We start from the raw sequence: 27,323 nt of genomic DNA, 5'->3' as shown, positions 1-27,323 counted from the left end.
TTTATACTTAAATTAAGTGGCATGATTTAATTTAGTTTCTGCTTGATCCTGAATCCTCTTAAGTTAAAAAAAACAAAAGTTATAATTAACCATTAGCGTTAATGAGTTTAAACCTTCCAGAAAACATGAATCCAAAAGGAAATGTCCAACAGGTGACATGAGCCACATATTTGATGGCCCTTCCTGTTTCAGTCTCAAACATTCTAAACATCAATGGAAAAAAAAAATTCTCTATTGAGTTTTTCAGTTTTATTCTTCTAGAGCACAATTTTCTGTTACTGAGGATGGTCTTCTAAGAGGTACACAATTAACTCATAGGTAGACAACACAATGGCAGTGTTTGGTATCTGCCGGATGAGCTGGGCAAAGAGTCCTCTATAAAAGGCAAGGTAGCCTTCTTCCCGAAAGACCAGCCGAGCAGTCTGGACAAAAGACTTATACTTGGTGCCCTCCTCCCGGAGCCGCGTCCTTATGACTTCTGCAGAGAGAAAAACATATTTTATGTAACAAATCAACTGCATTTCCAGGCAACACCAGGAGACGGCTGAAGCACACAGCTCTATAACTGTCAACGCGCACCTCTGCCCGTTTGCCACCCCAGCTCTGTTTGGACAGGACAGTCACACAGACGTAATGAAAGGTTAAGATCTGTTTAGAACATTTTCTAACTCTAGATAGGATAAAGTACAAAGTATACTTTATCCATACAAAGTATAAGATAACTTTAAAGGGATTTAAGAAAGCTTAGTTTAAATGGGACTTAATTTTAAGATAGTTTATGGTTTTCTACTCCTGATTAAGCAAACATTGCAATTTCACTGAAGCGGGAATTTGTGTTCAGAGTGACGATATCCTCCACGAGAGTTTATTTTCATGTACTCCTCAACTTTCTCCTTCTAGAATCGTCTCCACTCTGTCCAGATTAAACACAGCCTCCTCCTTTTTGAACCTTCACCCACCTGGCCCTCCCTCACCCAGATACCCACAGCATGACACTGCCTGTCACTCCTTGCCATTGCTTGTCAAGCAGACCTCTGCACACGCTTTGGTCTCCCTCCCACAGAAGGCACCCCAACCTCTTCTTCATGAGCCCTGAGGATGCTCAGTGCCCAGCACAGAATGGGCACTGAATTACTTGTTATTGAGTCCACCATGGGCATTTGTCATAGCTGACAGTGCAGCAGACTTGAAAAACAAAACTTGTTTTTTGTGACATGATAAACTATTTTTTTTAAATGGTCAGAAGGACATTAAGTTTGTAATTTCTTAAAAAATAAAACCCAAAGTAGCCTCACTCAAAATTACATTCAAAATGGAAGCTGAGAGACTTCTTTTTTTAAAGTTTGGCTCCCGTGTAATTTTTTTATATTGTGGAATTTTAAATAAAATCCAGCTTTTTGGCTTCTGTGAAAATATCGGCAGTTCCACAACATGGGGCCTGCATTCTACACAGCAGGTTTCGGCCACCGTCAGCTGGGGCTGAGTGATGCCGAGTCCCGCATGCTCAGTTCCTTCCCGCCTGCAGGCATTTACGTTTCATTCGAGCTCGGGTTCTAGATATACTGATGAGCAATGTAAACCTGACAGCTGTCTTAGGAATCTGGGAGAGAAGGCGACACATACCATGCGGATAAGCGATACAGGAGGCACATCCCTTAGAAACAGCAGCAGCTGCCATAAGTCCAAAAAAATTTGTGGAATTCTTCTCAGTCCCATTTGTAGAAGGGGCTAAGGGAGCGTCTTTCAGATACTTCTTCAAACCTTCATAAATAGCGAAGCAGATGACAGTTTCTGAAATCCCAGCGTAAGAGGCAGTCAACCCCCGGTAGAAGCCGCGAATGCCCTCCGTGCGGTAGACGTGGCGCGCGCACTGGAGCGTGTTCATCTGCTCGGAGCCCCGCACTCTGCGGAAAGGAGACCAAGGACAGGCCGTCAGCGCGCCCACGGGAGCCGGCGACCGCCCCGAGGCCCAGAAGACGGTCAGACGATCGCCTCGACGACACCGAGGAAGTCACGCAGCGGGGCACATGGGCGGCCGAGCCCCCGCCCGCCGCGGGGCCAGAGTGGCCCACAGCAAGTGCGCGCACCTGCACTAGGGTCATACAAATATGCTCGCGGCCTCTGACCTAATTTTGGAAAGAACCACGTGGAGGAAAACATTCATCACAGAGGAAATGTAACTGCGATATAATCAATACCATCCGAACACCTAAAAATAGGAAGAGAGAGGTAAACCACGGTGCGCGCATCAGCCTGAAGGCAGGGGGCGTGGGGGGCGCGTGGAGCACACGCCGAGCGTAACTACAGCCGCGGCGCCAGCGCAGCAACTCGCCCACCTTCCGACAGGTGGCGCACGCAACGGGTTTCTTTCTCACCCCGCGTCTCCAAATGAGATATTTCGACTCGAAGTTTATTTCTAAACTTATGAAATCGTAGACCTCCAACAGACTATCTAATAACCAATCAAAAGCCGTAGGCTGGCTGCTCCCACCCCACGACAGAAAGTGTTCCGAAACCACCCGCAGGCCACCGGAGTCCCCGCTCCTGCTCGTGTTCACTCCGGGCAGACGCCGAGGCCCTCCCGCTCCAGGCCCCACCGCCTCTCCCTTCTTCCCTCTCCCTTCTTCGCTGTGTCTCCCCGAGGCCGTTCTCTACACCCTAGCTGGGTGACCTTTCTAACACATCCGACCAAGCCGTCCCCTGCTTAAAATCCTCCAAAGCAGGGTTTCTCAGGCCCGGCACTACTGACATCCAGGCCAGGTAACCCTGGTGGGCTGTCCTGTGCGCCAGGATGTCCAGCAGCGACCCTGGCCTCTGCCCACGCGATGCAAGTAGCACCCCACCATTGACAAATGTCCCCTTAGGGGCCAAGTGCCCCCAGCAGCCAACCACTGCTCTAATGGCTCTCCGCTGCGTCAAAGAGAAAGCCCAGGTCCCGACTCCAAATTCCTTCGCAGGTCTCTTGAGGACGCGGCCCCGCTCACTTCTCCAGCCCGTCTTTCCGTAACTCCCTCCCCCTCCAGCACGCACACGTTCAATACACTCCTGCCACATTCCCCGGCCCTTGGCTGCCCAGGATTAACGCTGCCTTCCTGCCTCCAGATGCTCTGGGCACAGGGTCCTCTGCAGCACTCTTCGCTGCGGCTGGTTTTCAGACGGTAGGGTGGACGTCGCTGCCACTGGAGGCCCCCCCACCCCCCAGCTCCTTCTCTCTGTCCATCCTGCCTAGACTGCATTGGGGAACCTCCGGGGCCCTGCAGTACTTCAGGCCCCTCATCCCACCAGTCTACAACTCTCTTTATTTTCTGTAAAGCTGTTTCTGGAGTTGAGTTTCTTCTTCCCCACTGACTAGTGCAAAGGAAACAAGCCAGAGATACTCGCTGTTGAAGGACATGTTAAGAGAGTCCACCCAAACAAAGCTTCAAAGTATCCTGAGCACGGACCACTACTAGGTAGATTTGAAAGAATGCACAGAATGGCTCTTAGCTGACTCGTGCATTCCCTTACTACTGAGCAGAACAGGTGTCAGGACACTGCACACCTGGAATTGGGAGTGATTACCAAAGGTTTCTAGACGGTGCGTGAAGGACGGGGAGGTGTTAGCAAGCCAAGAAAGGGAGACGGGATTCCTGGTGAGGGGCGGCAGGATCTGCGGGATGGAGGTGTAAGAGCACGCGACGATTTTTAGGGAACTGCAAAGGATGCTGAATGGTAAGTTAAGGAGTTAGGATTTAACCCAGAGGGTAACTGAGAGTCACCGAAGGGTCCTGAGCGAACGATCTGTTCACAATGATTAGACCTGATGCATTTTAGAAGGTTCTTTCAGGCAGAATGGGCTGGGGTGGGGTGGGATATGGAATCGAAGACCGATTTAGAGGTGACTGTGGTTATTAGAGAGAAAAACTAAAGCAGCCCCCTCCCCGCACTTCCCGGGGCATTCTTACTCTCTCTCCTCTTTCCTTTACAGGTAGATTAAAGTTAGACTGGACCAGCTGAAGGTTCCTGTGGCCCACACACAGTTCCAGGCAACACAGTTACACAGGGTTCTTAGATAGAGTCCTAAAACAAAACATCGCTTCCTATCACTTATTTGAAACCACAGTAGTTACTGGGCTGCTGCTTGGTTTAATATATTAAGTATGTTACCAAATCATACATTTAAAAAATATTAATAACTGTATTTCAATAACTGGTTTCCATTGCTTCTAAAAAAGGCTCACAGGCTTCACCAGGCTAACCAAGGAATCATGCAGCACAGGGAAGAGTTTCAGGGCAGAAATCTAGTGTATCAGGGCTTGGAGAGTAAAGTGGCCCTTCTGACACCCAAAGGCATATGCTGTTCTGCCCTTACTGGCATCTTCCCACTTGGAAGAGAAGCCACCTGGAGGAGAGCCCACAGCGCTCCAACTGGGGTGGGTCGGCCAAGCGCAGAGACCCACCCGCCGAGAGGAAGTCAGCACTGCCAATCAGGGGCTGCAATCGGGTGAACTTCCGATCTCCCTTTGTGTGTTATTTCTGCCTCCCCACAATGCCTGACAGCACAAATCTCAAAACAAAGACGTTTCTACATAGGCTCACGTTCAGAAAAACACAAGGATGGGGATGGCTAAGGACTTGGTACAGCTCACGCTTTACAGGTGGAACTGCGGGAAGAAAAAACCCCCAAGAACCCATCTATTAAAGAAGGAACAATTAATAACTTACTTCCGTTCTAGCTGCATCCGGGTTTTAACCATCCATATAGGATTCATTAAGGAATTTGTGACAAAAGCTAGAGGAAAAGAACAGAAAATGTCATCACTGAACACCGTCGATGCTGATTAAAATTGTCTATTCCATCTGATAAACTTTGAAATTCGGCTTTCAATAGTTTAACAATAAAAATGGGTGGTAGGAAGCAGTTACAGCTCTGTATTGTGGGTGGAAACTATAGTCCTGGAAAATGTACCATATTGGACCCAAAAGAAATCTCTCAAGTTTCTGGAGCCCTGGCTGGCGTTCCCAGCCTCCAGGTGGTGCTGTTGACACTTCTGTTAAGTGGTCCCTACGGTAAAAATCAAACTTCCAAAAACTCACTTAATAAGCTTCGGGTCCAGAAATAATTTGTTTTAAAAAGTTGCTGATCTAATCCAAAATGTCACCTTATATCAAACTTAAAACAGAAAAAATGAAATCTCCACTTACCTGAATTCAAACTTAGATATTTTAATATCCGACTAATCATTTTAGGAAATCGAAGTTTTAAGACTGATCTGCTTATAGGAACCATCATTTTAGTAAGTCTCTCCAATTTTAATATTGCTAATTGTTCCAGACCAACCACCCTCCGCCTCCCTCCGCCAAAAAAAAAAAAAAGAGTGGAATTATGGCATTAGCCTGACACACAGGGACTTTTCTTTATCCCCTCTCCTGTCCTAAGCAAATTAATTAGATACCAGGAACCCAGACAGTGGTTTAAAAAACTCCTTCCAGGTCCGCTTTATTTACCAAGGGTTCTTCTATGTTAATTTTGCAAAAGTGACAAAACTGGTAAAATAGTTTTTAGCTTATGGCTAACTCGCTATTGGTCTCGTAAGTGAAGACTGACCTGTCTCGCGCCCACGCTTCCTCCTCGGTAGAAGCGCCTCACTGTATGAAGTGGCTTTGCTTACACTGTTTATTTGGACTCCAGAAATTATCATCTACAACTACTCGGAGGGGTTAACAGCACTTTCATTTGGAGTGAGAGAGGCAGACGGAACTGGTGTACACATTTGAAGGCTGGCAGAAGGCAGAACTTTTTCATAAAATGCCAAAGTAAGTTCTCTAAAATACCTTTCTATTTAAATGGACATGAACCTTATATGTAAAAAGACATAACCTTCTCTCAGCAATCAATCTATGAGTCTGTGTATTTTGCCAACTATTTCCTGAGAAAAAGAATCTTGTTATGAATTTTTTAAGTAACTGGAATGACTCCCTCAAGAGAACGGGAGTAGCCTTCTCTGTCACCAGCCCACTAAGAGACCTCCGCCATGAGCCCCAAACCCTCATCGTGACTCCAAGCGGTAAGGATGGAAGTGCCAAGGGTGATGAGCAGCGTGTGCTGGGTCCCATGGGGACTTATGAAAACAGCAGCTCCAACTTAAGAAAATAACTCCACGAAATAGAGAGATGTGAAAACATAAGAAAATTCCTTTAAAAGAAGCATACCACTAACGACTAGCATGCGCAGAACATGTACATTTTGAGGGAGAATAAAAAGCTTCAGTGGTCAAAGAAACAGAAACAAAGTTATGAACTGATCTCAAAAACTCACATTTTATCAGCTCTAACATATAGCTTTAGAAAAACGATTTTATTTTTATTTTTTTTTAAAGTAAAATCACGGTTTCTTCCTAGGTGATCTCCTAACCAGGTACTAACCAGGCCCGACCCTGCTTAGCTTCCGAGATCAGACGGGATCGAGCACGTGCAGGGTGGCGTGGCTGCAGACTAGAAGAATGATTTTAGATGCAACGGAAGCAGAGAGCAATTTTCTAACTCCTGGCAAAAGCCACCGGGCACAGCACAGGCTTTAGGAAAGTGAGTGGCGCGCCTCCGCCCGCCGGGGTGACGACTTACCCGCAGAGCCCGCCGAGAAGATGTGCACGACGTTGCTGTCGGGCACGAAGACGCCGTTGAACTGCTCTTTGGCTTTGGAGTAACAGGCAAAGTACACAGCCCTGCGGGAACCAAGAGAACCCGGTAAAGACGGTGGTAAGGACACACGCGGCTCCCTCCGCGACCTCTGAGGAGTCGAGGGAAATAACCTGGGAAGGAAGTTTGCGTGCAGTCAAGAGCTTGACCTGATCTGTGCTCAAAGCGAAAGCTGCTGCGGGCACCTTCAGGAAGCTCCTCGTCCCCCTAGACAGTGTTCAGTGATGACGAAGTGTCAACATGACTGAGGAGAATGAGACTCTGGGCATATACACGCGAAGGCCATTTAAATTCTTTATTCTGGATAAATGCCAATCCTTTGAGCACCAACATATACTGTAACTTTAAAATCTTTTACTATTTCTAAAACATACCACGCTTGTCCTGCCTTATAACAAGTAAGTACGTGTGATCTGGGGGATGCCGAAGCTGCTGCCTCAGAGAAGATGCCAGGGGCGGGAGCACACGCATTTTAATAAAATAACTAGACGCTCTTTCTCACACACACACTAAAGACACACCGACAGCTGTCACCATTTGTCAGGTGTATTTAGGCAAATCCTACACAGAAAAAGCAGCTGGCTGTCCAGCGGTCCCGCACACAGGGAGCCTGCTGAGAGGGTGATGCTTACCTCGATGGCGCAACTCCAACCAAATTTGGACCCAAGCCTCTGAAGAGTGACTTTGGTCCCTCCTTCTCCAAGATTGACCTGAAAAAGAAGAAAAGAGGTATCTTTAAAATCCTTAGGTAAGGCCCATGCAAAACCAGGCGTCAGCCTTCACATTAGCTCCTTGGATAAAGAAAAAATTGTTGTCAAGTCCCCAGACCTCATCTGTTACGTTACGACATAGTATCAGAAGGCTGAAGACTGTGGCATAGAACACTCTTAAGAGGCATTTTCTTCCCACTCCAGTATGATTCTTCAAGTTGGTTAAATTTATTATTTTCAATGGCTCAATTTTCACGGTACCCAAGATAATCTGTATTTTTAAATTAGGGTCCTCTCCAATTAACCTCCTTTTTGTACTGAGGATTTTTCTTTATTTAGTAATTATTACCTCTGATGTGACAGCATTCTGAGTTGGTCAAGCTCACAAATAATCATATAGGTTTAAAAGAGTTACATGTTTTAACTTCATTATGACATTGAAGGTTAAGATAAAAAGATATATTTCACATTATGGAGGAGATATTCCTAAAAAGCTAATAGTAAAGTGAATCTTGCCAATTTTATTTCTACCAACTTCCACTTTTTCCACAGAGAAAAGGTTTCCAAAACCAGGCTGAAATTTTGGGTGCATCAGAGGTTAAGTTGACGTTTTGGTCCCCAGCATGTTGATAACCGCCGGACGATGCTAAAGTTTTACCCGCTTGTAGTTTTCTTTCTTTTTTCCTTCCTCAGATAAGTGTCATTTTCATGGTCTAGGTTCTCTGAATGTACAAACTAAAGAAAATTCTAAATCTTATCTTCCCCTCTCCAAATTTTTGGATGCTTATAAACAATTTCAATTGCTTGAAAATAAAGAATATTGATACCTTTAAGAGCTTTCCTAAAAAACAGCAGGCTAGTAATTAGACAAGAAAAAAAATAAAAGGTATCTAGGTTGGAAAGGAAAACCTAAAACTATCCTTATTCACAGATAGTATGTTATATACAGAAATACTAAGGAACCCACTAAAAAATTACTATAATAAATAAGTTCATCAAGGTTGCAGGATACAAGATCAATTTGCAAAAAAATTAATTGTACGTCTACACAGTAGCAATGAACAATCTGAAAATGAAAATAAAAAGCAATTCCATTTATAATAGCATCAAAAGAATAAAATACTTATCTACAGAGACATGAAGTCACTGAGTGGCTTCTAGTGGTTGGGGGAGGGGAGAACAGGGCATGACTGCTAATGGGTACATGTTTCTTTTCGGCTTGTTGAAAATGTTCTAGAATTAAGATATGGTGATAGTCACGTAACTGTGACTATAATAAGAACCATGAACTATATACTTCAAAAGGATAAATTTTACGGTATGTGAATATCTTAAAAATTAGCCATTAAAAGATAGTAAACTAGATCTCAGTTACATTTATATAATTAAATTACGTCAAAACATTAGGAAGACAATAGTTTTATTTCTAATCATAAAATCTTTATCTTACTGGCAGGTATAAACCCAGACCCTTTTAAGTGATCTCAAGCTACACTCTTGGTTTGTGTGGTCCAGACTAAACCCTCTGGCCACCGCTCGGCGTCACATAAAGGCACTCTGTTCAACACATTAGACAACTAGGGAGGCACATCTCACTGTAAGGACAGTGTAAGTTCCTTTTCCTTTCATGGCATCTGGGCAAGGATAAGGCAACATATTTAAAATGAGACCTAGCCATAACAACAAAATATTAATTCGACAATAAAAAGTACTGATGCACACTGTAAGTAGGAACCTTACACACTGTATGATTTCATTTATATGAAAAATCCAGAGGAGACAAATCTATAGAGACAGAAAGAAGATTAGTAGTTGGTTGCGTAGGGCTGAGACTTAGGGGTGGGGGATACGGATGGACTACGAATGAGTGAGGGGTTTCTCTTAGTGAGGATGAAATGTTCTAAAATCACACTGTAGAAATGCTTGCACGAAACTCTGTGAACATACTAAAAACAGTAAACTGTATCCTTTATATGGGTAAGTTGTATGGAATGTGAATTACATCTCGAAGCTGTTAAAACAATGGCAAGGAGAAAGAAAAAGGCTCACTGAAAAAGGTCAAGAGCACAGGGGCTGGCAGGAACAGAGTTTAAAACAAAATTTAATTCTTGTGTAAATCCATCGCTTTCAAGAGATAACTGACAAAACTGGAATGTGGACTGTTGATCAGTTAAAAAGTAGTTTGTCAATATTAAATTTCTTCAATTTGAAATTGAACTGTTGTTTTAAGAAAATGTGCGTGTTCTTAAGAAATAAATGCTGAAGAATTAAGTGGCAAAGGGGCATAATGAGTATAACCGATTCTCAAATGGTTCAGAAAAAATATGTATGTATATAGAACAAAAATAAAAAAACAAATGTGGTAAATGGTAAAGATTGGTGACTCGAGGTAAAAAAGTATCAACAAGTTACTTGTACCATTCCTGTAACTTTTCTGTAAATATGAAATTATTTCCTTTTTAAAAATAAGCTATATAGGCCATAGGTTGTAAAAATACTGAGACTCATGATTACAGTTCTCATAGTCACAGAAACATGGGTTGGGGTAAAGACGATTTCTGGGTTTCTGCAAAACTAACACGCTAAAGGAAGTTTGTGAAGTATCAGTGAATTTTCGCACTTGCCCAAAACAAGTCATTTGGCCCTTCACAGAGGCAAGAGAATTCAGTGTTTTTCGCTTCAAATACGTCTACTCTCTCTCAAAAAAGGACTGAGATTTAAAAGAGTCCAGCTCTCTGAACCAAAACTTTTCTTAATAACATTTTGAAGTGCCCTACACTTTACAGTATGTACAAGACTTTCAAGTGGTCAGTACATTCAAAATGTTTCAAGTTTAGGTTCTATCTGTGGCTGCCATTGTGTGCACTATGCAGCCAGCCCAGGAGTCATTTAGACACAATGAAGGGACTCTCTGGCTCCAGGAAGCCTGAAGCCTCTCATCTATAATGCAGGAGAGAACGCGTGTCCTCAAGTGACCCAGGCCTCCTAAGCACTGCAGAAACGGTCTCCACAGCGACACACGTTAACAGTGGGCAGAAGGTCAAATTTGTTACATAATTCAAACTCCCAACCTTTCTGGATGTTTACAAAACTTTTCTGGAACAATCAAGTTCCTACTATAAATGGTACATTTCAAACTCAAAATAAAGCATGTTAGGATCCAGGTTAATTTTCCCACAGTCATGTAGACTTTCATTTAGGAAAGAAATGCAAAAAGAAACAAGGGTTTTATTGGAAGCATTTCATTTTCCTCACAAGTTTTAGATTGTAATCCAAGACAAAGGTCTCTGAACACATCGGTTTATTCTTATAAGGAAAAGACTAGCTTACTAATATATTATTTTTCAGATTAAAAGGTACCTGAGTAAAAAATTACCTCAGTAATGTAAAAAATAGGAGGAGCTTGGGGGAAAAAAAAGATCAAATCGTAAGACTTTTTAAAGCAGATACTGGAAATAAATTACATATTATTATCTTTTGGCAAATTTAACAGTGAGAGCTTTGATGTGTTAACACCTTGCCTTTTTTTCTTTTTTCTTTTTAATTATACTATGCTGTAGTGAAGAACATTTTTTCTCTAACAGGTTAACCTAACATGACACAAGCACATGCTGATTTGCATTTTGAAAAATAAACTTCCTGTAATCAAATTCTGTTGCCTGTTGAGTCTTTTAAAGTAGTTCCTTCTGCAAGAGGAAGGCTAATAATAAGCAACTTAACTGTCATCATTGCCCTTGCTTGGGGACAGTTCATGGAAGAATCAGAAAGCCATGGAGTAACCCAGGAAAGAGAAGAGGGCCTGGCTTCAGCCAGAGTGGTGCGACAGTGAAAAGGAGCCGGCTGCCATCAACCACCCTAAAAGATGTGGCCTCTTTGCCGGCACACCGTCTTTACATGAGCACCAGTGACAGACCACTGTAGAACCTAGTAAGAGGAACAGACGTACATTTCCCCCAAAGAGCGAGTATGCTTTCTTCAGATGAGAATTATGTAACATATCCCCCTTTTTGCCCTGGCTACCTGGAAACTCAGTTGTAAATCTTACGTTTAAAAGTACAGGAAGTGCGCACTATGACAGCAGCTAGTATTTACTATTTACGCGGGTGTGTGTGCATGTTGGGCTCTTTATACGCAACATCTTATTGATGTGCCAAAACCCATCGATTCTGTTTGTACTGAATGCTTGCTGTGTGACAGGTTGCATTCTAGGTGGTTGGGGACCCCACGGTGATCAAAACGAAGGCCCACCTCTGAGGCACTTCCATTCTGGTTGGGACAGGGAGAGGAAATAAACAATGTAAATAAATAAGCTCTGCTGTGTGTTGGATGGAGGGAAGTGCCCTGGATGAACACAGGGCGAGAAGGAGGGAGAGGGTGTGGGAGAAGGGCTCAGTTTAAGAGCATGGTGACTGCAAGGTCTTCTTGCAAAGGTGACAGCTGGGGGAGCCAGCCGTGCAGATAACGTCCAGGACCAAGGGCCCGAGGTGGAATGTGCTAATGTTCCTGGCTTTTTAAAGGGACGGCAAGGAGGCCAGTGCGGCTGACGGGGAGTGGGATGGGAACCATCAGAGAAGTGATGGGAGGAATGACAGCAGTGCAGAGCCTGGCAGGCTGCAGGGACAACTCCGGCTCCTACTCGGAGGGAGAGGGGAGCCACTGGAGGGATCTGAGGAGAAGGGAGCCTGGCCTCGCTGCAGACCAGTTAGGAAGTTCATGCAGTGATACAGGTGAGGTCTGGTGGCTTCCATCAAAATAGCAGTGGAGAAAGTGGTGAAAAGCGGCCAAATTCTGTGTGTATTTTGAAGGGAGAACAGCTAGAATGTCCTTCTAGGTTGTGAGAAAGAAGATATAAGGATGACCGAGACTTTAGATCTGCACGGCGGGAGGAGAAAGTCGCTTTTAACTGCCACAGAAAAGATCCTGGGAGCAGCTGGTTTGGGGGAGTTTGGGTTTGCACAAGGTATGCTTTGGGCATCCATGATACATCTAAGATGAGATGTCAAACAGGCAGCTGGACGCACGGTGAGGCTCAGAGCCCTCGGGCCTCCAATGAGAGGCTGTCAGGTTGGAGACTCAGTGGAGGAAGCAGCGGCCAGCGAGGCAGGAGAAGGTGGGCCCAGGAGCCTGGGCTGGATCTGCCCAGTGTCTCCGCGCAGCAGCGAAGCCTCGGCCAGCGCGTTTGGGGTTGTTCACTCTTAGCTGCTTTCAAGTTTTTCATGGAAATAGGTGAATATACATTAAAAATGGCCTTGAGTAAGTCACTTAACCTCTAATTTGCGCTTCCTCATCTGTAAGGGTAATATCATGCCTAAGCGCTAATCTCATAGTTGTTGTGAAACTTAATACATAAAACTAGCCATTTTAAAATTCAAAGCTACTATATCTCAGCTGAGAATTATCTTAATAATGTATATATATTAAACTGAGGGAAAAAGCTTAATAAAACAGCTCTTGGGTGAAAAATGCCACTTTGACATACACTTCTCTAACAAAATATCATAATAAGAACTTTACTTAAAATTCCATTATTTATATTTTGATGTGGCTATAGAATAAATGGTTTTAAAAAGTATTCAGGCATAAGTGCTCTCTCATTATTGTGTAGCTATGGCTGCACTACCCAATCACTGCTGTGGACCCACAGTAAAAACTAGCTGTTTTGTGTGCAGTACGGAGTGGCAACTGTCCTTGTATTTTAAAAGATGGAGAGGCGGTTTTTTCTTTGATTTACATTTTGATAAACAATTGTCCTAACTGGGGGAAGAAAAATATTAATAAAAAGACGGACTTATTGGAGCTAAAGAGACAGAGATGCTGGAGATGTAGAACATGCAGCCTAAAAAACCTGAACTAGAGGAACATTCCTATTGATCTCATTCACCTTACGGCTTGGCTCCGTTGACACAACCTCCGCGTAATCGTGTCCCAGTTACGGTAACTCTACAAATCCACTAGTCATGAGTTATTTGGCAAGCATGTAAAAGGAAGTTCATTTTGGATGTAGTAAGGTTTGCAAATTACCTGTTTCATTGTGTCCAAAGCACTTTTGTTCCTCAGAAGGAAGGTATTATTAGAGCACCGTGGCCCAAGTGTATACAAAGGCAAACCAGGAGGGAGGTGTTTTCAGAGCCATGCCTTCTCGAGGACGTCAGGCTGTCCCTCTCCTTTCTGAGATCAGAGTGTGCCCCCCTCCTCCTCGCTCTGGCCCATCCCTAACCTGCTGCCTTTTGTGTCTCTGTTCTCCTTCTCAGTGCTCAGTGAAAAAAACCTGCTTCTCCTGGGGTCTTGGGTACCAGCCTCCTTTCTCTAGCTGGGCTTCTGATTCTCTCATTTGAGGCCTTGCCCTCAGCAGCTAGTCTTGAGTCCAGTTTTGCTTAATAAGCTTGCATATATCCTCATCCACTTTGACATACACTTCTCTAGCAAAATATCACAATAAGAACTTTACTTAAAATTCCATTATTTATATTTTGATGTGACTATAGAATAAATGCATGTTCTACATCTCCAGTATCTCTGTCTCTTTAGCTCCAATAAATCTGTCTTTTTATTAATATTTTTCTGCCCCCAGTTAGGACAATTCTTTATCAAAATGTAAATCAAAGAAAAACCGCCTCTCCATCTTTTAAAATACAAGGACAGTTCCCACTCCACACTGCACACAAAACGGCTAGTTTTTACTGTGGGTCCACAGCAGTGATTGGGTAGTGCAGCCATAGCTACGCATGGATGCCTAGTGACTTGTAAGCGGGCTTCACAAATAAAACAGACCTAAAAATAAATTAAGCACTTTCCAACTCATTCTGTCTTATTAAAATGTGACTGAACTCTGTCCAAAGTCCTATGTGGTACGCACGGTTTTTTAGACAGCACTTCCCTTTTATTGCATCTTTTTCTAACGTTTCCCAATTCAACAGCTACACTGATATGGCTTTCTCGAATGTATCTTCTTCCAATGAGAAATTTCAGAGATCTGAATATTATGTATAGTTCAGTTCGACCACTTGCTGAGTATCTCTTTTAAAGTGCAAGGCCCCAAGCTAAAAATTCAGGTATTGTCAAGTGCTCTTCTGAATTTCTGACTTTGCCTTAAGCATAGAGATTGATAAATCAAATTCAACTTATGAATATTTAGCTACTTTGTAAGCAAATGAGACAATTTTAATGCAGTAAAAATAATAAATTAGGCAGGTAGTCTAGATACGAAATAAAAATTTTAAAACCCATTTTACTATATATTGCAACTTTTCTATAAATGTAAATTATTTCCAAATAAAAAGTAAAAAATTAAAACATTTTATTTCCATATTACTTCCTCCTGAAATATTCATATCCTCTCTCGTACAATTAAAATAATTTTAATTTCACTTTACGACCCCAGAGCTTCTTGCTAGCCCTCATAATGTTTGGGGCAAGAGCGACACTTTGACACAACAATTTAAACATGAATTGTTTTTTGTTTGCTTTGTTAGGTTTACTTTAACTGTCCCTGGATGGTGACCACATGCACACTGGGTGCCCTGCTGTCAAGGGAGCAAGGTCAGAGTTCAAAGGTATTGGTACAGAAATCCAATTCTTAAATTTGGGCAAAGGCTGCGCACACAGAACATCCAGTCTGAAGGGCTTAGGCAACATTCTCTATTGATCGTGGGGGGTGGAGGGGTGCGGTCGCAGGAGTCCAGACCCGGGGCTGAACTTACTTCAGAACCTGCAGAAGTCCGGGTGTCACTGACGTTGGTCTCACCATTCCAGCTCCACTAATGGTCCCCAGATGAACCTGAGGATAATAGACTGTGCGGAGAGCTAACCTCGAAGACTGTAGCCTCGTCTTAATGACTTCTAGTGGACAAGTGAAAATAGCACCGACTGTGCCCCCACACCTGTAAGAAACCACAGCGGGGTCAGGAAAGCTATTAGTGGCGCTTCCTATTTATTCTCTACATGAACAAAATGCGAAGTTTAACTTTTTTTTTACAAAAAAAAAAAAAAAGACCTATGTTCATTTCGAAATTAGAATATTTGGGAGAAGTAAAAAAAATGATAGCAGCTAAAGAGATAACCACTGTTAAAATGTTAGCACATCCTTTAGGGCTTTTCATTACTGGCTTTTTAATCTCATGTTTTTTTGTTTGTTTTTTAAAAATTATCTAGATATTGTGAATGCCCACATAGACACTCACAGCATCATTTATAATGGTTGTGTACTGTTCCTCTGGATTGATGTATAATGTTTTAACCAATTTCCTAATGTTCGACATTTGTCATATCCAATTTCACCACCATGGTACAATGAATATTCTAGAAAACGCATCTTTTCACAGTCAAACAAAAATAACTATTCAGGTAATACTACTATTTGAAAATCAGTGTTTACTACAACACAGACTTTTATTAAACTCTAATTAATTTGGACTCCATTGAAAGTTAAACTAATGCTTGTTTTTAACGACAATGTCCTTCTGTTTCCTTCAGTCGGAACTAACAGATTCACCCTCTGCGGTCTCCTTCGTCACACCGTCTCCTTAGTCACGCGGTCTCTCGGGCTCTGGGTTCCCCTGACTACCTTTTACAATTTGTGTGTATCAAAGTATTACCTGAATGAAAAATGTAAGTAATTTTCCTTCGAGACGAGTCACTTGTCCTAAAATGTCTAGTTCCACCTTTTCCTGAGCAGAACACCCATGAAACTGCGTGCTTGATGGGCTGGTGATAACGAACGATGTCCCGTCCCATCTACAGCCATCCCCACACCACCAGCGACACGGGTTCCACTCTTCGGAAAACGGAAGATCAGGACCTGTGTCTTATTCATCTCTGTACCCCTGGCATCGGGACTCACTATTTGCTAAGCAAAAGAATATTAAATTGAGATTTCAAGGAGAACGTCTCTTAAGGGATCTACATGTTTGCAAACAGCATCTGCCATCACAGGCGACTCTCCCAGGGGACCAGGAGCTCCTTGCAGGGAGGGGCTGCATGTTCCTAGATTCCTGCACTTGGCACTCAGGGTGCAGTACCTGGCCAACAACGGAGGTTCAGTAAAAGTGACCAGCACCAGCATCTCTGCCTGAGGGAAGTTAGGGAAAGGGAGGCAGGAAGGACCTGCCCAGCCTGCAGGCCACCGTGAGCTTCCCTCCCCCACCGGACCGAGGCGCCGGAAATCTGGAAGCAATCCCAGCACCCAGCACAGACTCTGAGTAAGGAATGGAGTAAAATCCTGTGCAGTGTTTTAAAATCAAGACCCCATAGTGCCACAGAGCAAGTCAAAGCCTGGTGACTAAGAGCCAGAAGCTATCGGCTTAGATGCCAGCACTACTGCCACTGCCTGGACGGTCACCCACAAGCAGTCAATCCTCCGACAGTCCCATGAGGTGGGAACTATCATCTAGCCTCGATTCACCACAAGGAATCTGAATGTTGGAAAAAGAGAATAAAATGCACAGATGTTGGGGGGAAGAGGGGAAGGAAGGAAAGTAGCCATTTGGGGCTATTTAGGTAAACCTGCTTTAAAATCCTGGTAATAATGTACCCTGAATTGAACTGTTTGTTTATCTACAGTGTTTTCTGAACTGTGAGCCAAAGCCCATTGACCACATAAGCAACACAGGGGTTCACAGTCAGAATGGGGGGGAGGCCGGCAGGAAGGACTCACTGTGTGAACTGGCTGGCATTTACCCCTCAAGAGTTTGGGGGGGGGGGCATTATCCTTACTTTACAGACGGGGAACCTGGGGCTCCATGAGGTTATACACTTGCTCAAAGTCACAAAGCATCGAAGTGTCTAAACTGAAACCCAAACCCAGCCGCTCTGTCTCCCAAGCCTGTGCTCGTCCCACTGTGCTGAGGAACCCTCGTTGGGAGTATTATGGAAAGATGAGTGTTACAGAGAGTTTTGTCGGCTAATTTACACTATTTTCATTCACACTCAAAATGGAGAATTGTTGGTTAGGCAACTACGCCTTTAAACTCTGATGTGTCCTTTTGTATCAATAAAAAATTGTGAGTCTTAACTGAATGCTGTTCTGTATCACTGGCTCTAAGCACTAGAATCTAGCTAAAGAAAATGGGATGTGATGGGGAGTGTTTAAAAAAAGAGGTAAAAAAAATAAGTTTCTAACCCACGCCTACAAAATAAGTTTCTAACCCACGCCTATTCACATAAAATAATTACTCTTATCTATTACAATAACCATGTGCTTAAAAATGATACTATTTTAAAACACTGGAAAACTTACATGCTACACAGTAAGGTAAGAAATATCTGAAATCTCTATGTTGAATAACATAACTTCATATCACTGATAAAACAGAGCTTCTGGGCAAATTCTTTCATCAGAAAGTCAGCAAGCTCAAATACAACACAGGTCAGTCAGTCACCTTTGCTTTGTCCCCAAGTCAGCTGCACTCCTGACTTCAGCCGCTGTCATCCGAATCTATGCCAGTGATCAAAGGACGACCAGTGGGACGGTGCTTGCCTCAGAGTGCAGACCTCCGCCTATCAGTGTGACAAGTCACACTCAGCAGCAACCCAGTCGCTTATCTGTTGCGCCCCACACCCATGGGAGGAGGGGTGGCGAACGGGCCCTGCCTGGCCTTGTTGACCACTTACTGGGGGACAAGCTGAGGCTCTCTAGGGCTCACGGGCCTCTTCTGCAAGAGAGGGATGCTGCTGCCTCTCAGAGTCACGAGAAACAATTAAAAAATGGGAAAACACTGCATTCTGCAAACAATGGTTACTACTCAGTAGGTAGGCTCCTCCTTACCTACTAGTTAAAAACTCCTAGATGAAAAAACGTCCAAAGGATATTTTAAATTATTAAGCTGTATGGGATACATATGCACTAAAATACTCTTAATCAGAAGAAAATAAATTCTGATATTAGATTAAAATGTCCAAAGAAGAGTCTTCCTGAAATGTAAAACATTTCATAGCAGCATTTTAAATGTATCTTTAAATAATACAAATAATAATAAAGTATCTTTTAGATCAACTTTTTCTTTCTTCATGAACCAACATGTATAAGACATTCATCAATCTGAGTTGACAACTGAATCAAAATACTGACTTCTCCAGATTCGCTTTCCAAATTTTTCTAAAAATATTTCATCATGTTGGGTCCAGAGCATTTTAGAGTACAAATTATTTTCCTTGCGGAAAAGGGTTCCTGTCGATTCACAATTCTCCGACACAAAGACCTTTGCAGTTGGTCTGGCTCCTAAACACCGTGCAGCAGCTCAGCTGAAGGCCCGGCCGCCGCGATTCTGCAGAATTCATAGCCAAACTTTTCTGGGGTTTCAGTTCAGAAAGGATGAGGACAGCGGCCCTGTCGGCCAGCCCCCTCCCATTACTGCTCCTCCGCTGTGCTCTCCTGAAGCCCCCTTTCCTACCCATGATGTCACAGGCAGATTCCATGACTTTCTGGTAACTTTTTAAATTCAGTCCCATCTAAAACCTTAATTGCAAATATGATTCGAAACCTCTGCCAGCTAGACATGTGGCCTGAGGACACGTGGTCTGCTCTTTCATTTTATTTCTTTACCGCCTTTTAGGGTTCTATGGAAATGGTACTGTCTTGTGGGTCCACCTGGCTACGTACTGTACAGAGGCTGCAACAAATGTCATGATTTCAGTGTAGATGGTGCACGGGCGTCAAGCAAGAGCCCAGCAAGAGCCTCGACACTGGGAACCCCGGACTGCTCCCACCTGAAGTCTGCCCCCAACCCTCTTTCGGCCTATCCCACTGTAGTCCCCATGCTCCTTGACACCAAGCCAACAGGGCCCACTAGAATCCTCCCATGTCCGCCACGAGGCGACAAGACTGGCACTTGTAGGAAGTTTCCCCCGTGTCCTTCCCAAGCACAACACACTCGTCCCGCTGGCATGGGCTAACGCGGCAGCCTCCCACCTGCAGGAAGCCTCTGGCCACAGCGAGCTGCCCATTTCTTAGCCTCACCAGCTCCCTCAATCTGCAGCCCGGCCCACCAGAGGTGGGGACAGGGAAAAAGCCTCTCAACACTCCACAGGCCACAGTGTTGACAACTACAACCTTCCTGCTCTGCACATACCGTCTGGGGTAGGATGGTCAGTGGCAGGCACCTCTTCCTACATCTCGGAGTGGGCTCCTCTGGGTCAGGCAACGCTCAGACACAGGAAAAGTCGCACTAAACACCCAGTTACATGGTGAGCCCGCCGGCATCAGGGAACTGATTCTGATTAGATACCAATACTTCAGACCACTGAGCTCCCAAGTGAGGGACAAATTCTAAGAGGCGTACACAATGACCCACGAGCATACGGTACGAGAAATAAAATTTCATTTTCTTTATAATCTCTGCCATTTAATGTCTATTTTGTGTACATGTTTTCTGGTATAAAATCAACAGAGTAATATAAATGTACATGGGGACGTGCGCAAACATTTTAATCATGGCTATGTGATCGAAGTTTGAAGACCATTATTCTAGACCAGTGGTTTTCAACCAGGACAATTTTATCCCCACCTTGTGATATCTGGCGACGTATGGAGATATCTTTGGTTGTTGAAACTGGGAGGTGGGGGGGGTGGTTAGCATCTAGTGAGTAGAGGTCAAAGATGCTACTACACACCCTGTAACTCACAGGACAGCCCCGCCCCAGCCCAGCAAATAATCATCTGGCCAAGGCTGAGAAGCTCTGTTCTAGGGCAATAAAATGGACAATACATTCGAAAGCAGTATAACCAACGTGGAGGGGGCTGCTGGCTGTCTCCCCAGCATTTCTTAAGCCTTACAGTTTGGATGGGATTGAACCCATTTCTCGGTTTAGCCCCAATTCACTTAAGTGAACACCATCCATGGGGCCACATGATTCACCCTGAGAAGTGTAATTCCCCAGGAGCAAGGCCTGGCATAGAGACGGGTGCGTGTCCCAGCGGCTCCGATCAGAGCTAAGCTCCAGACCTGCGTGATGGTGGAGAAACACTGGGAGCTGCTGGGTGCCGTTTTGCGTTCATGGCCCAACCCTGGAATCCAGCGGGAATTTCTAGAAGGTGAAGCAGTCACCAGGGCTCCATACTGATGCTGCTGAGCTATTCAGCTAAACTTGCTCTAGAATTCAGATGTATGTACCAATAATCAAGCCAGCTGGAACTGAATTTTTTCCTACTTACAACAGAAAGCGTCCTACATGAGCCTAGTCAAAAAAATGTACACCCAAGCTTTTCGAGAAAGCACTGAAGGGTCTATTATCAATAATCTTCCAAAAAGCAGTTAGCACTTGTGTTTCTAGCAGGCTAGGTTTCTACGGGCCATGAGGAAACTCCCTGGGTATTAATTTAATTCACCCCTAAGGTAACACTGCTCTAGTCACTGAAGCCGAAGTCCAGAGAAAGCCCCCTGGGATACTCCAGTCACTAAAACCCTCCAAAGGGTTTGAGCAGAGACGCAGAAAGGCCATGAGCGGCACTTAAATTACGTGTCTTGGCTGTCACTAGAGAGGGTTACTCTCTGCCTCTATTTGCTCGATTTTCTAAAAAATCTATTACCTGGATTTTTCTGTGCCTTTTCCCTCTTTCATACTACTTGCTTCTTTTTCTATAAAAAGTCCCCTCCCCCATTCTCTAGTTTCCCGCCCGGAACTGAAGTTTTGTGTTCACTACATCAAGATGTATCTGACCGTTTATCTTCTTGCCCACACAGGTCTGGCTGGACGTCTCCCCTGTGGCTGAGGCTCCGCTCCTCAGTTTACCGCAGAACATCCATGGCATCTTTATGTGATCACAGAACGATTTTAATTATGCACACAAATTTTTACCTTTAACCCTGAGTTTCAAGTAATAAGCACGATTCTTAAAAACTAGATGTTTTCAAGAAGAATCTGTTTCCTATACACACACTGATATACTTCAGGCACCAAGGCGGACATATTCTTCGTTACAGTCATTCCCCAAATGGTAGGAAACTGGTTTGTGGACTCACTGCTTTTACATAACTATGTGGATTCTACCGACAAATGATAACTTCAGGAAACCCTGTGATCCCAAACACTGGAGGTGTTGGTAATTTCCTCTCTCATCTGCAACCTCGATATTCACTCCTTGAAAAACACAGGTACCTCTTTATATAGAATTTTCTGAAATGTTTTATTGGAATACCTGGCCTACGGCTTAGGAAAGACTGATCATATATTCACTCAGTTAAAGCAAAATGCATAGTTTTTGATGCTAATTATCCTTTAGATGCTATTTCCTGCATCCTACCTCATTTAGAAAAAAAATTTTAACTAGCACCCAAAATGCATTAAAAAACTCTATAGTACTTTCTGAATCCAAACAGAATCAGTATCTTTCACAAATACACAAATCCAAAATAATGTTACCTTTTGGCAACACAGTTTCGGCAAATCTGAATATAGAACCATGTTCATAATTCACGAGTAATCAAAATGCCTCTTTTCTTAATTTGGAACAACTTAAAGAGCTACATCAATCCATACTCTCAGGTAACACAAACAATACCTTTGAACAATACTTTTATTCATTTAGTTAATCATTAAGTAAGTATTGGTTAAGCACCTGTGACATGGGGCAGAGGGGTTGGGGCGGGGGAAGGTAGGATACTTGGGACATACCAGTGAAGTCCTCCTGAAACTTTTTCTAGCAGGAATCTTTCATCCAAACACCATATAGTTTTTAAAAGTGTGTCACATATGTGAAATACACCGGATAAAATCAAAGGCAATTTATATTCTTAGTATACTTATATAAGCCACATGTAAAATATTATGTGTATGTTATATGTATCCTATCAAAATTTCTTTATGCATTTCAAACGAGTCTTGCATCTTCTCTACATTGTACCCCTAGCAAATATATTAACACAGTGCCTAACATTTCAAAAGTAGCCATCAGCTGATACAGATTAAATGTGTAGGGACAAGCATAGTACAGGAATATACCAGGTAGGCGACAGCTGTCCATAAAGGGGCAAAAATACTAAATTTTGATCATATATTTTAAAACCTTAAAGTTATACCAGATTCCCATTAAAACATATTTTAAAGTCAATGCGAGTATATTTAATGACAAAATAAAAAGTCATGCTATAAAAAAAAAGTTGCAAAGTACATAATCCAAGCTGTTAACCTCGAAACCTAATGACAGCTTAGTCTATTTCAGGCACTGAGTACATCTCCTAAATCGCCAGCCTGCCGTGTTACTGCTTGTTCAGCTCGCAAAGGACGTCGCTAGCGCTATGTGGACAACCAGAGTCCCTAAGCCGTTTGACAGGGAAAAGATTAAGGGACTTTTCTCAACAGCCATAAGGCCTAGATCTCGAAGGGCCACTTCTGAGGATTTCAGTGTTTTTCTTAATGATGGTTTAAACAGCAGAAAAGGGACGATAGGTTTTGTTATGTAGTAACAATAAAATTCATTTTGGCACTGCTACCTAGACTTTGTGAATCTGGGAATAGGAAAGAATGTAGAAAACAGCAAAATCCCTAAAGATACTAAAAGTCAACATCAAATGAATATGGTTTACTCTCGCAGAAGATATCCACACTAAGAGATGGTTTATGGATGCACTGGTAGGTATATCAAAGACTTAAAGATAGTTTTGACTCAGCAATTGTACTTTTTTTTGTTGCAATTGTATTCTAATGGTTTAGTCTAAGGAAATAATCAGAGAACTACAAGTACATACATAAGGATGTCCTGTTATTTATATTGGCAAAAAAATAACAGCAATAAGAAATGAGATTATGTAATCAGAATAAGTTAGGTAGGCTGGTCTCAAATTACTGTAACACCCTCACTGGACTCCAGTCACGGACTTGCAAACTGTCTGCCTTCTCAGCAGGATTAAGGGTACATGCAGAGAACTCACTACCATGTTGCCATTAGAACTTAAAATATTACTAAGAAGAAAATAATTTTTAAAATATGAGCCTATTTTAAAATTAACTATGAAATTATATTTGGTACACATATATACGCATAGAATCTTTTTTCTGAAGTGCTTATTTCTAGGTGTTGGCTTGTCCTCCAGTTCTTTTTTTTCTTAAAGGACAATAATGTATTAAAAAGATGATTTACAGGGTGATATTAGTATTTTCAGTTTTGCAAAGAACTGTCTTAAAAAAAAAGATTAATTTTTAAAGACTATAAATTGTTTGGGGTATAGTTTTTATTTTCCAGGATCTAAAATTTATTTTTAACCATTCATAAGCCTGTTATACCTGATAAAAATATTTATTCAATGTCATTAATTAGTGATAACTTTAAACTTGTTTAATGTTAGTTTCCAATGGCTTTTCAATAAACAGGAGAAATGTGACATTTAAAAAGCAGAGGCCAACTTCTTTCAAAGAAAGCGAACTTAGTTCTTTGGAAAGATGCCACCTTAACAACATGGCAACTAGTAACTTAGAGCAAAGCAGTATCTCATCCATTGGACCAGGCGGGACCACTGGGTTGACTGATTTTAACTCTATGATGGATCCTATCCATTCAACACTTAGCTCCTTTAACGTTCTTCCCTAAAAGAAATGGAAGTAATTCGTTTTAGGTTAGTGGGGAAGAATCAATTCCAATTAGTTACTCTGAAAGCATCCTTTGGGAAGATTTATTTTCTTCCTTGAATGTCTGCAAGTAATCCTGCAGTGCTGCTAAATGAAGGAGCTGAAATCTGTTAAAGACAAGGGCTTCAGGCACTGCCCTAATAAACTCCCACATGCTCATCAGTCGGGAGGAGCTGCGCCTGCGACCGCAGTTTTCCTCCTACCGGGTGAGAGGCTGGTGCTGGGATAGGAGAATCAGCAGCCAGAGGACACTGTGAAGAGTGAGTAGGGACATTCATCAAGACAGGGCAATCCATTACACAGCAAGCCTCAAGTGGCTACTTCAGAGTCCGTAATTCTCTCGGCTTGCAATACAAAAAAAAAAAAAAAAAAAAAAATTACAAGACCATCTCAACAAAAATGATAAATCAAAACCAATGAATATAAAATTAGAAAAATTATCCTTCTTGGCTTGAGAAATGACTTTAATATAATGTGGCCAACTGGTTTAAAATTATCCAGAATGACAAATTAATAGTCATAATTTAGGAACCGCTCCGCCCACACTCTCAAAGTTGAAAAAGCAATAGGGAGAGTAAGTGCAAGGATGAGAGGGAAGGATGGGGAAGAGGTGAACGGCAAATTCTTCCTAACTACGAACGACCAAGAGTTTTTGGCTGGAAAAACAAGTAACTGGGTGAGCGCCTTCAATACGAAGTACAAAAGCTCAGCATAACACTCACCACAGTTATTTTCACAGATAAGTTTTCAACCATTACTCATTTGTAAAAAGGAATATATCTAGGCATCAGTCCAAGTTGCAAGTGAAACGCAAGTCAAGATGACGATTCAGAATGAATTCTATTTCACGCATAACGTCTGACACTTAAAAACTGCTGTGCCAGGCGTATGAGACCCTCAAATTAGGCTCCAAACACCTGCAAGACTCCAAGAGGACCCAAAGCCATTGGTTTTATTGATAGAAAAAAAGTTACAAATACTCAATAACATCTTAACGTCTATTTTCTGGAACACATACACACACACACATACCCTCCTTCCCCCCCTCCCCCCCAAATCAGCTCCTCCGTAATCCCCCTTCCACCCAACCAGAACTGCATTGCCTCCACTGGAAAACATCAGGAACATGATGATCAAACTAATGCAGCTCTCAAAACAGAAAACATCTCACTTTGCACGCGTCCACCAGCAGGAAAGCAGCATCTCTACACGCCTTCCTGACCCCACTTTCTCTCGAGGCCCCCCACTAACTCTCCCACAGGCTGCTAGCCAGCATCGAGGTTCGCCAGCCCTTGCTGAAGTCCAACACCTGCAGCCCTCTTGACTGTCTGAACTCGCCTGTGCGCTACCCGAGGAACTCCGGGGCCAACCCGAGCACCCATTGGACCCGCCCAGGCCCTGGGGAAGAATCCAGACAGAAGGACAGCAAGGGCAACGTGGCCGGGGCGAGGAGGCAAGGCGGCGGAGCCACAGTGGCATGGCAGGCCTGCCCCCGAGTGACACTTGTCACACCAGCCTCTAATCGTTTAAAAGGCTTAAAAACTGGAGACACCGCGGGGAGGGAGACGGGCGTGGGAGCGCGGCAGCGCGGGATAAAGCTACTCTCAGGGGATGCGCGCCCGGGAGTGGGGACAGGCCGGCGCGTCCCGGGCCTCCCCCCGTCCCCACGCCGGGACTTCCTCCTGTGGCAGCCGGCGCTTCGGCCTGCGGAGGACTGAGATCCTGCCGGGGCGCACCGAGGGCGCGGGGCAGGCCGAGGGGGCTGCGGAGTCAGGCCGGGACGCTCACCCGCCGGCGAAGAGGTGAAGCAGCGTGTTCTCCTTCTGCTGAGCGCCCGTCGCCATGGCCGCGCGGGTTCTGCGGCCCGCCGCCGCAGCCGGGTGCCGCTGGCGTGAGGCGGCTCGAAGGATGCGCGAGGTGGCCCGGAGCGCGGCTCTCAGGCAGCCGCCGGCGCCCCCTCCATGCGCGCGCGCCCCTCCAACCGGTTCCCTCCGTCCGCGCCCACCGCGGCGTAGCCGCCGGCGCCTCACCGGCCTCTGCAGCGTGAGCCCAGTAGCCAGTGGGACCACACCGCGCGGCCGTCACGTGGCGGGGGCCGGGCCGTGACGTCACGCGGCGGCGGGGGCCCGGGGCGGTGCACAGCTGGGGTGGGGGTTTGCATCCGCACGCCGATTGGCTGGCCGGCGGATGTGGGCGGGGAGACTGCGCAGCCGGGGCGGGGTTCCCCCCGGAGTTTCTGACTGGGCGGGGCCGGCTTGCGGTTCAGCGCGGGGAGTGAGAACCCGCCGAGGCTTCAGGGTCCCCGCTCTGTTATAGAGAATCTGGGCTTGGGAAAGTCTGGCGAGACACCGGGTCTGGTGGCCTTCCCCGCTTTTCCTAGTCTATTTTTAGTTTACTTGTGATACCTAGGATATGCAAAAGTATGTAAATTACATATGACATCTCACAACCCTATACTCACCACCCAGCTTAGAGAAAAAACACGATCCAAAGAGCCTAAATGCCCAATGTACCCCTAGTATCAATTTGCATATTTTTGATATTTTTGACTTTTCTAGAAATAGCATTCTATATACTACATTGCGCTTTTTGGCCTATCTTTTCTGATCGTCTCCAGCCCAGAGTTTTGAGCTCCAAACTTCTCTGTCCAGGCTGCTTCTCTACTTGTGTATTCATAGGTCACTGTTAAACTCAGCCTGGCATCTTCTTACCTCCAGGTCTCGACACGCAGGCCTTCTCTGGCCACCCTCGCAGTATATCTATAACCTGACTCCATTTAACTTCCTCACAGTTACCTGGCTGATTGATTTAAGATAGCCTGCCTCCAGAGTTTAAACTTCAAGAGGGCAGAGACCTCGTTTCGTTTTTTTTCTTTTATTCATGGTTGTTCCTGACAAGGTATATTCCGCTAGCAATGCCCAAGAAATTAATGAATAATTCATTTTAATTGAACTCATTATTCCATTATTCTCCCTTCCCCAATCCTATCTACCTCCTTTACTTCCTGTCCTGAAATATGACACCACCTTCTGCACAGCCACCAACGCCAGCAACTTTCCTGTTACCTTAGACTCTCTCTTAGCAGCCAGTTACTTATCTGGCACTTCTATCTCCTGAAATTCTCCCAAAGCCATCCACTTCTCTGTATTCCTTCCACTGCTGCTGCCCTTTCAAGTCTTCCTTTCTCTCATCTACTTTGTAGTGAAAATCTTCTACCTGCTTTCACAGGCCACCCCTTCACCCCTTTAGAGTGTTACTCCCACCCCCCTCCAGAGGTACCAGGTGCAGAATACACCAATTTGCTTTCTTTGCAATCTCCTAGCGCTGCTTAAAAGCTTAAAAGCGGTACCTTGACCCGCCAAGCTGCTAGATGTCCTT

The 27,323-nt window shown here is 44.1% G+C and overlaps 1 protein-coding gene across 1 annotated transcript; it reads right to left on the bottom strand.

Moving 5' to 3' along the window:
* SLC25A33 (solute carrier family 25 member 33) lies at nt 1–25,991 on the bottom strand. The gene is made up of 7 exons (XM_016163607.2): nt 25,734–25,991; nt 15,089–15,268; nt 7,311–7,388; nt 6,604–6,704; nt 4,705–4,771; nt 1,624–1,904; nt 1–478 (listed from the first exon to the last, which is right to left on the bottom strand). The coding sequence occupies exons 1-7, from the start codon at nt 25,787–25,789 to the stop codon at nt 276–278; spliced, it is 966 nt and encodes a 321-aa protein (XP_016019093.1). The 5' UTR covers nt 25,790–25,991; the 3' UTR covers nt 1–275.
* Between the last annotated feature and the right edge of the window lie 1,332 nt (nt 25,992–27,323).

The sequence above is a fragment of the Rousettus aegyptiacus genome, unplaced genomic scaffold, assembly GCF_014176215.1.
Source record: "Rousettus aegyptiacus isolate mRouAeg1 unplaced genomic scaffold, mRouAeg1.p scaffold_m13_p_1, whole genome shotgun sequence".
In the NCBI taxonomy this organism is placed as follows: domain Eukaryota; kingdom Metazoa; phylum Chordata; class Mammalia; order Chiroptera; family Pteropodidae; genus Rousettus; species Rousettus aegyptiacus.
The sequence above is the reverse complement of the archived record's forward strand: the minus strand, read 5'-3'. Positions and strand labels throughout refer to the sequence as shown.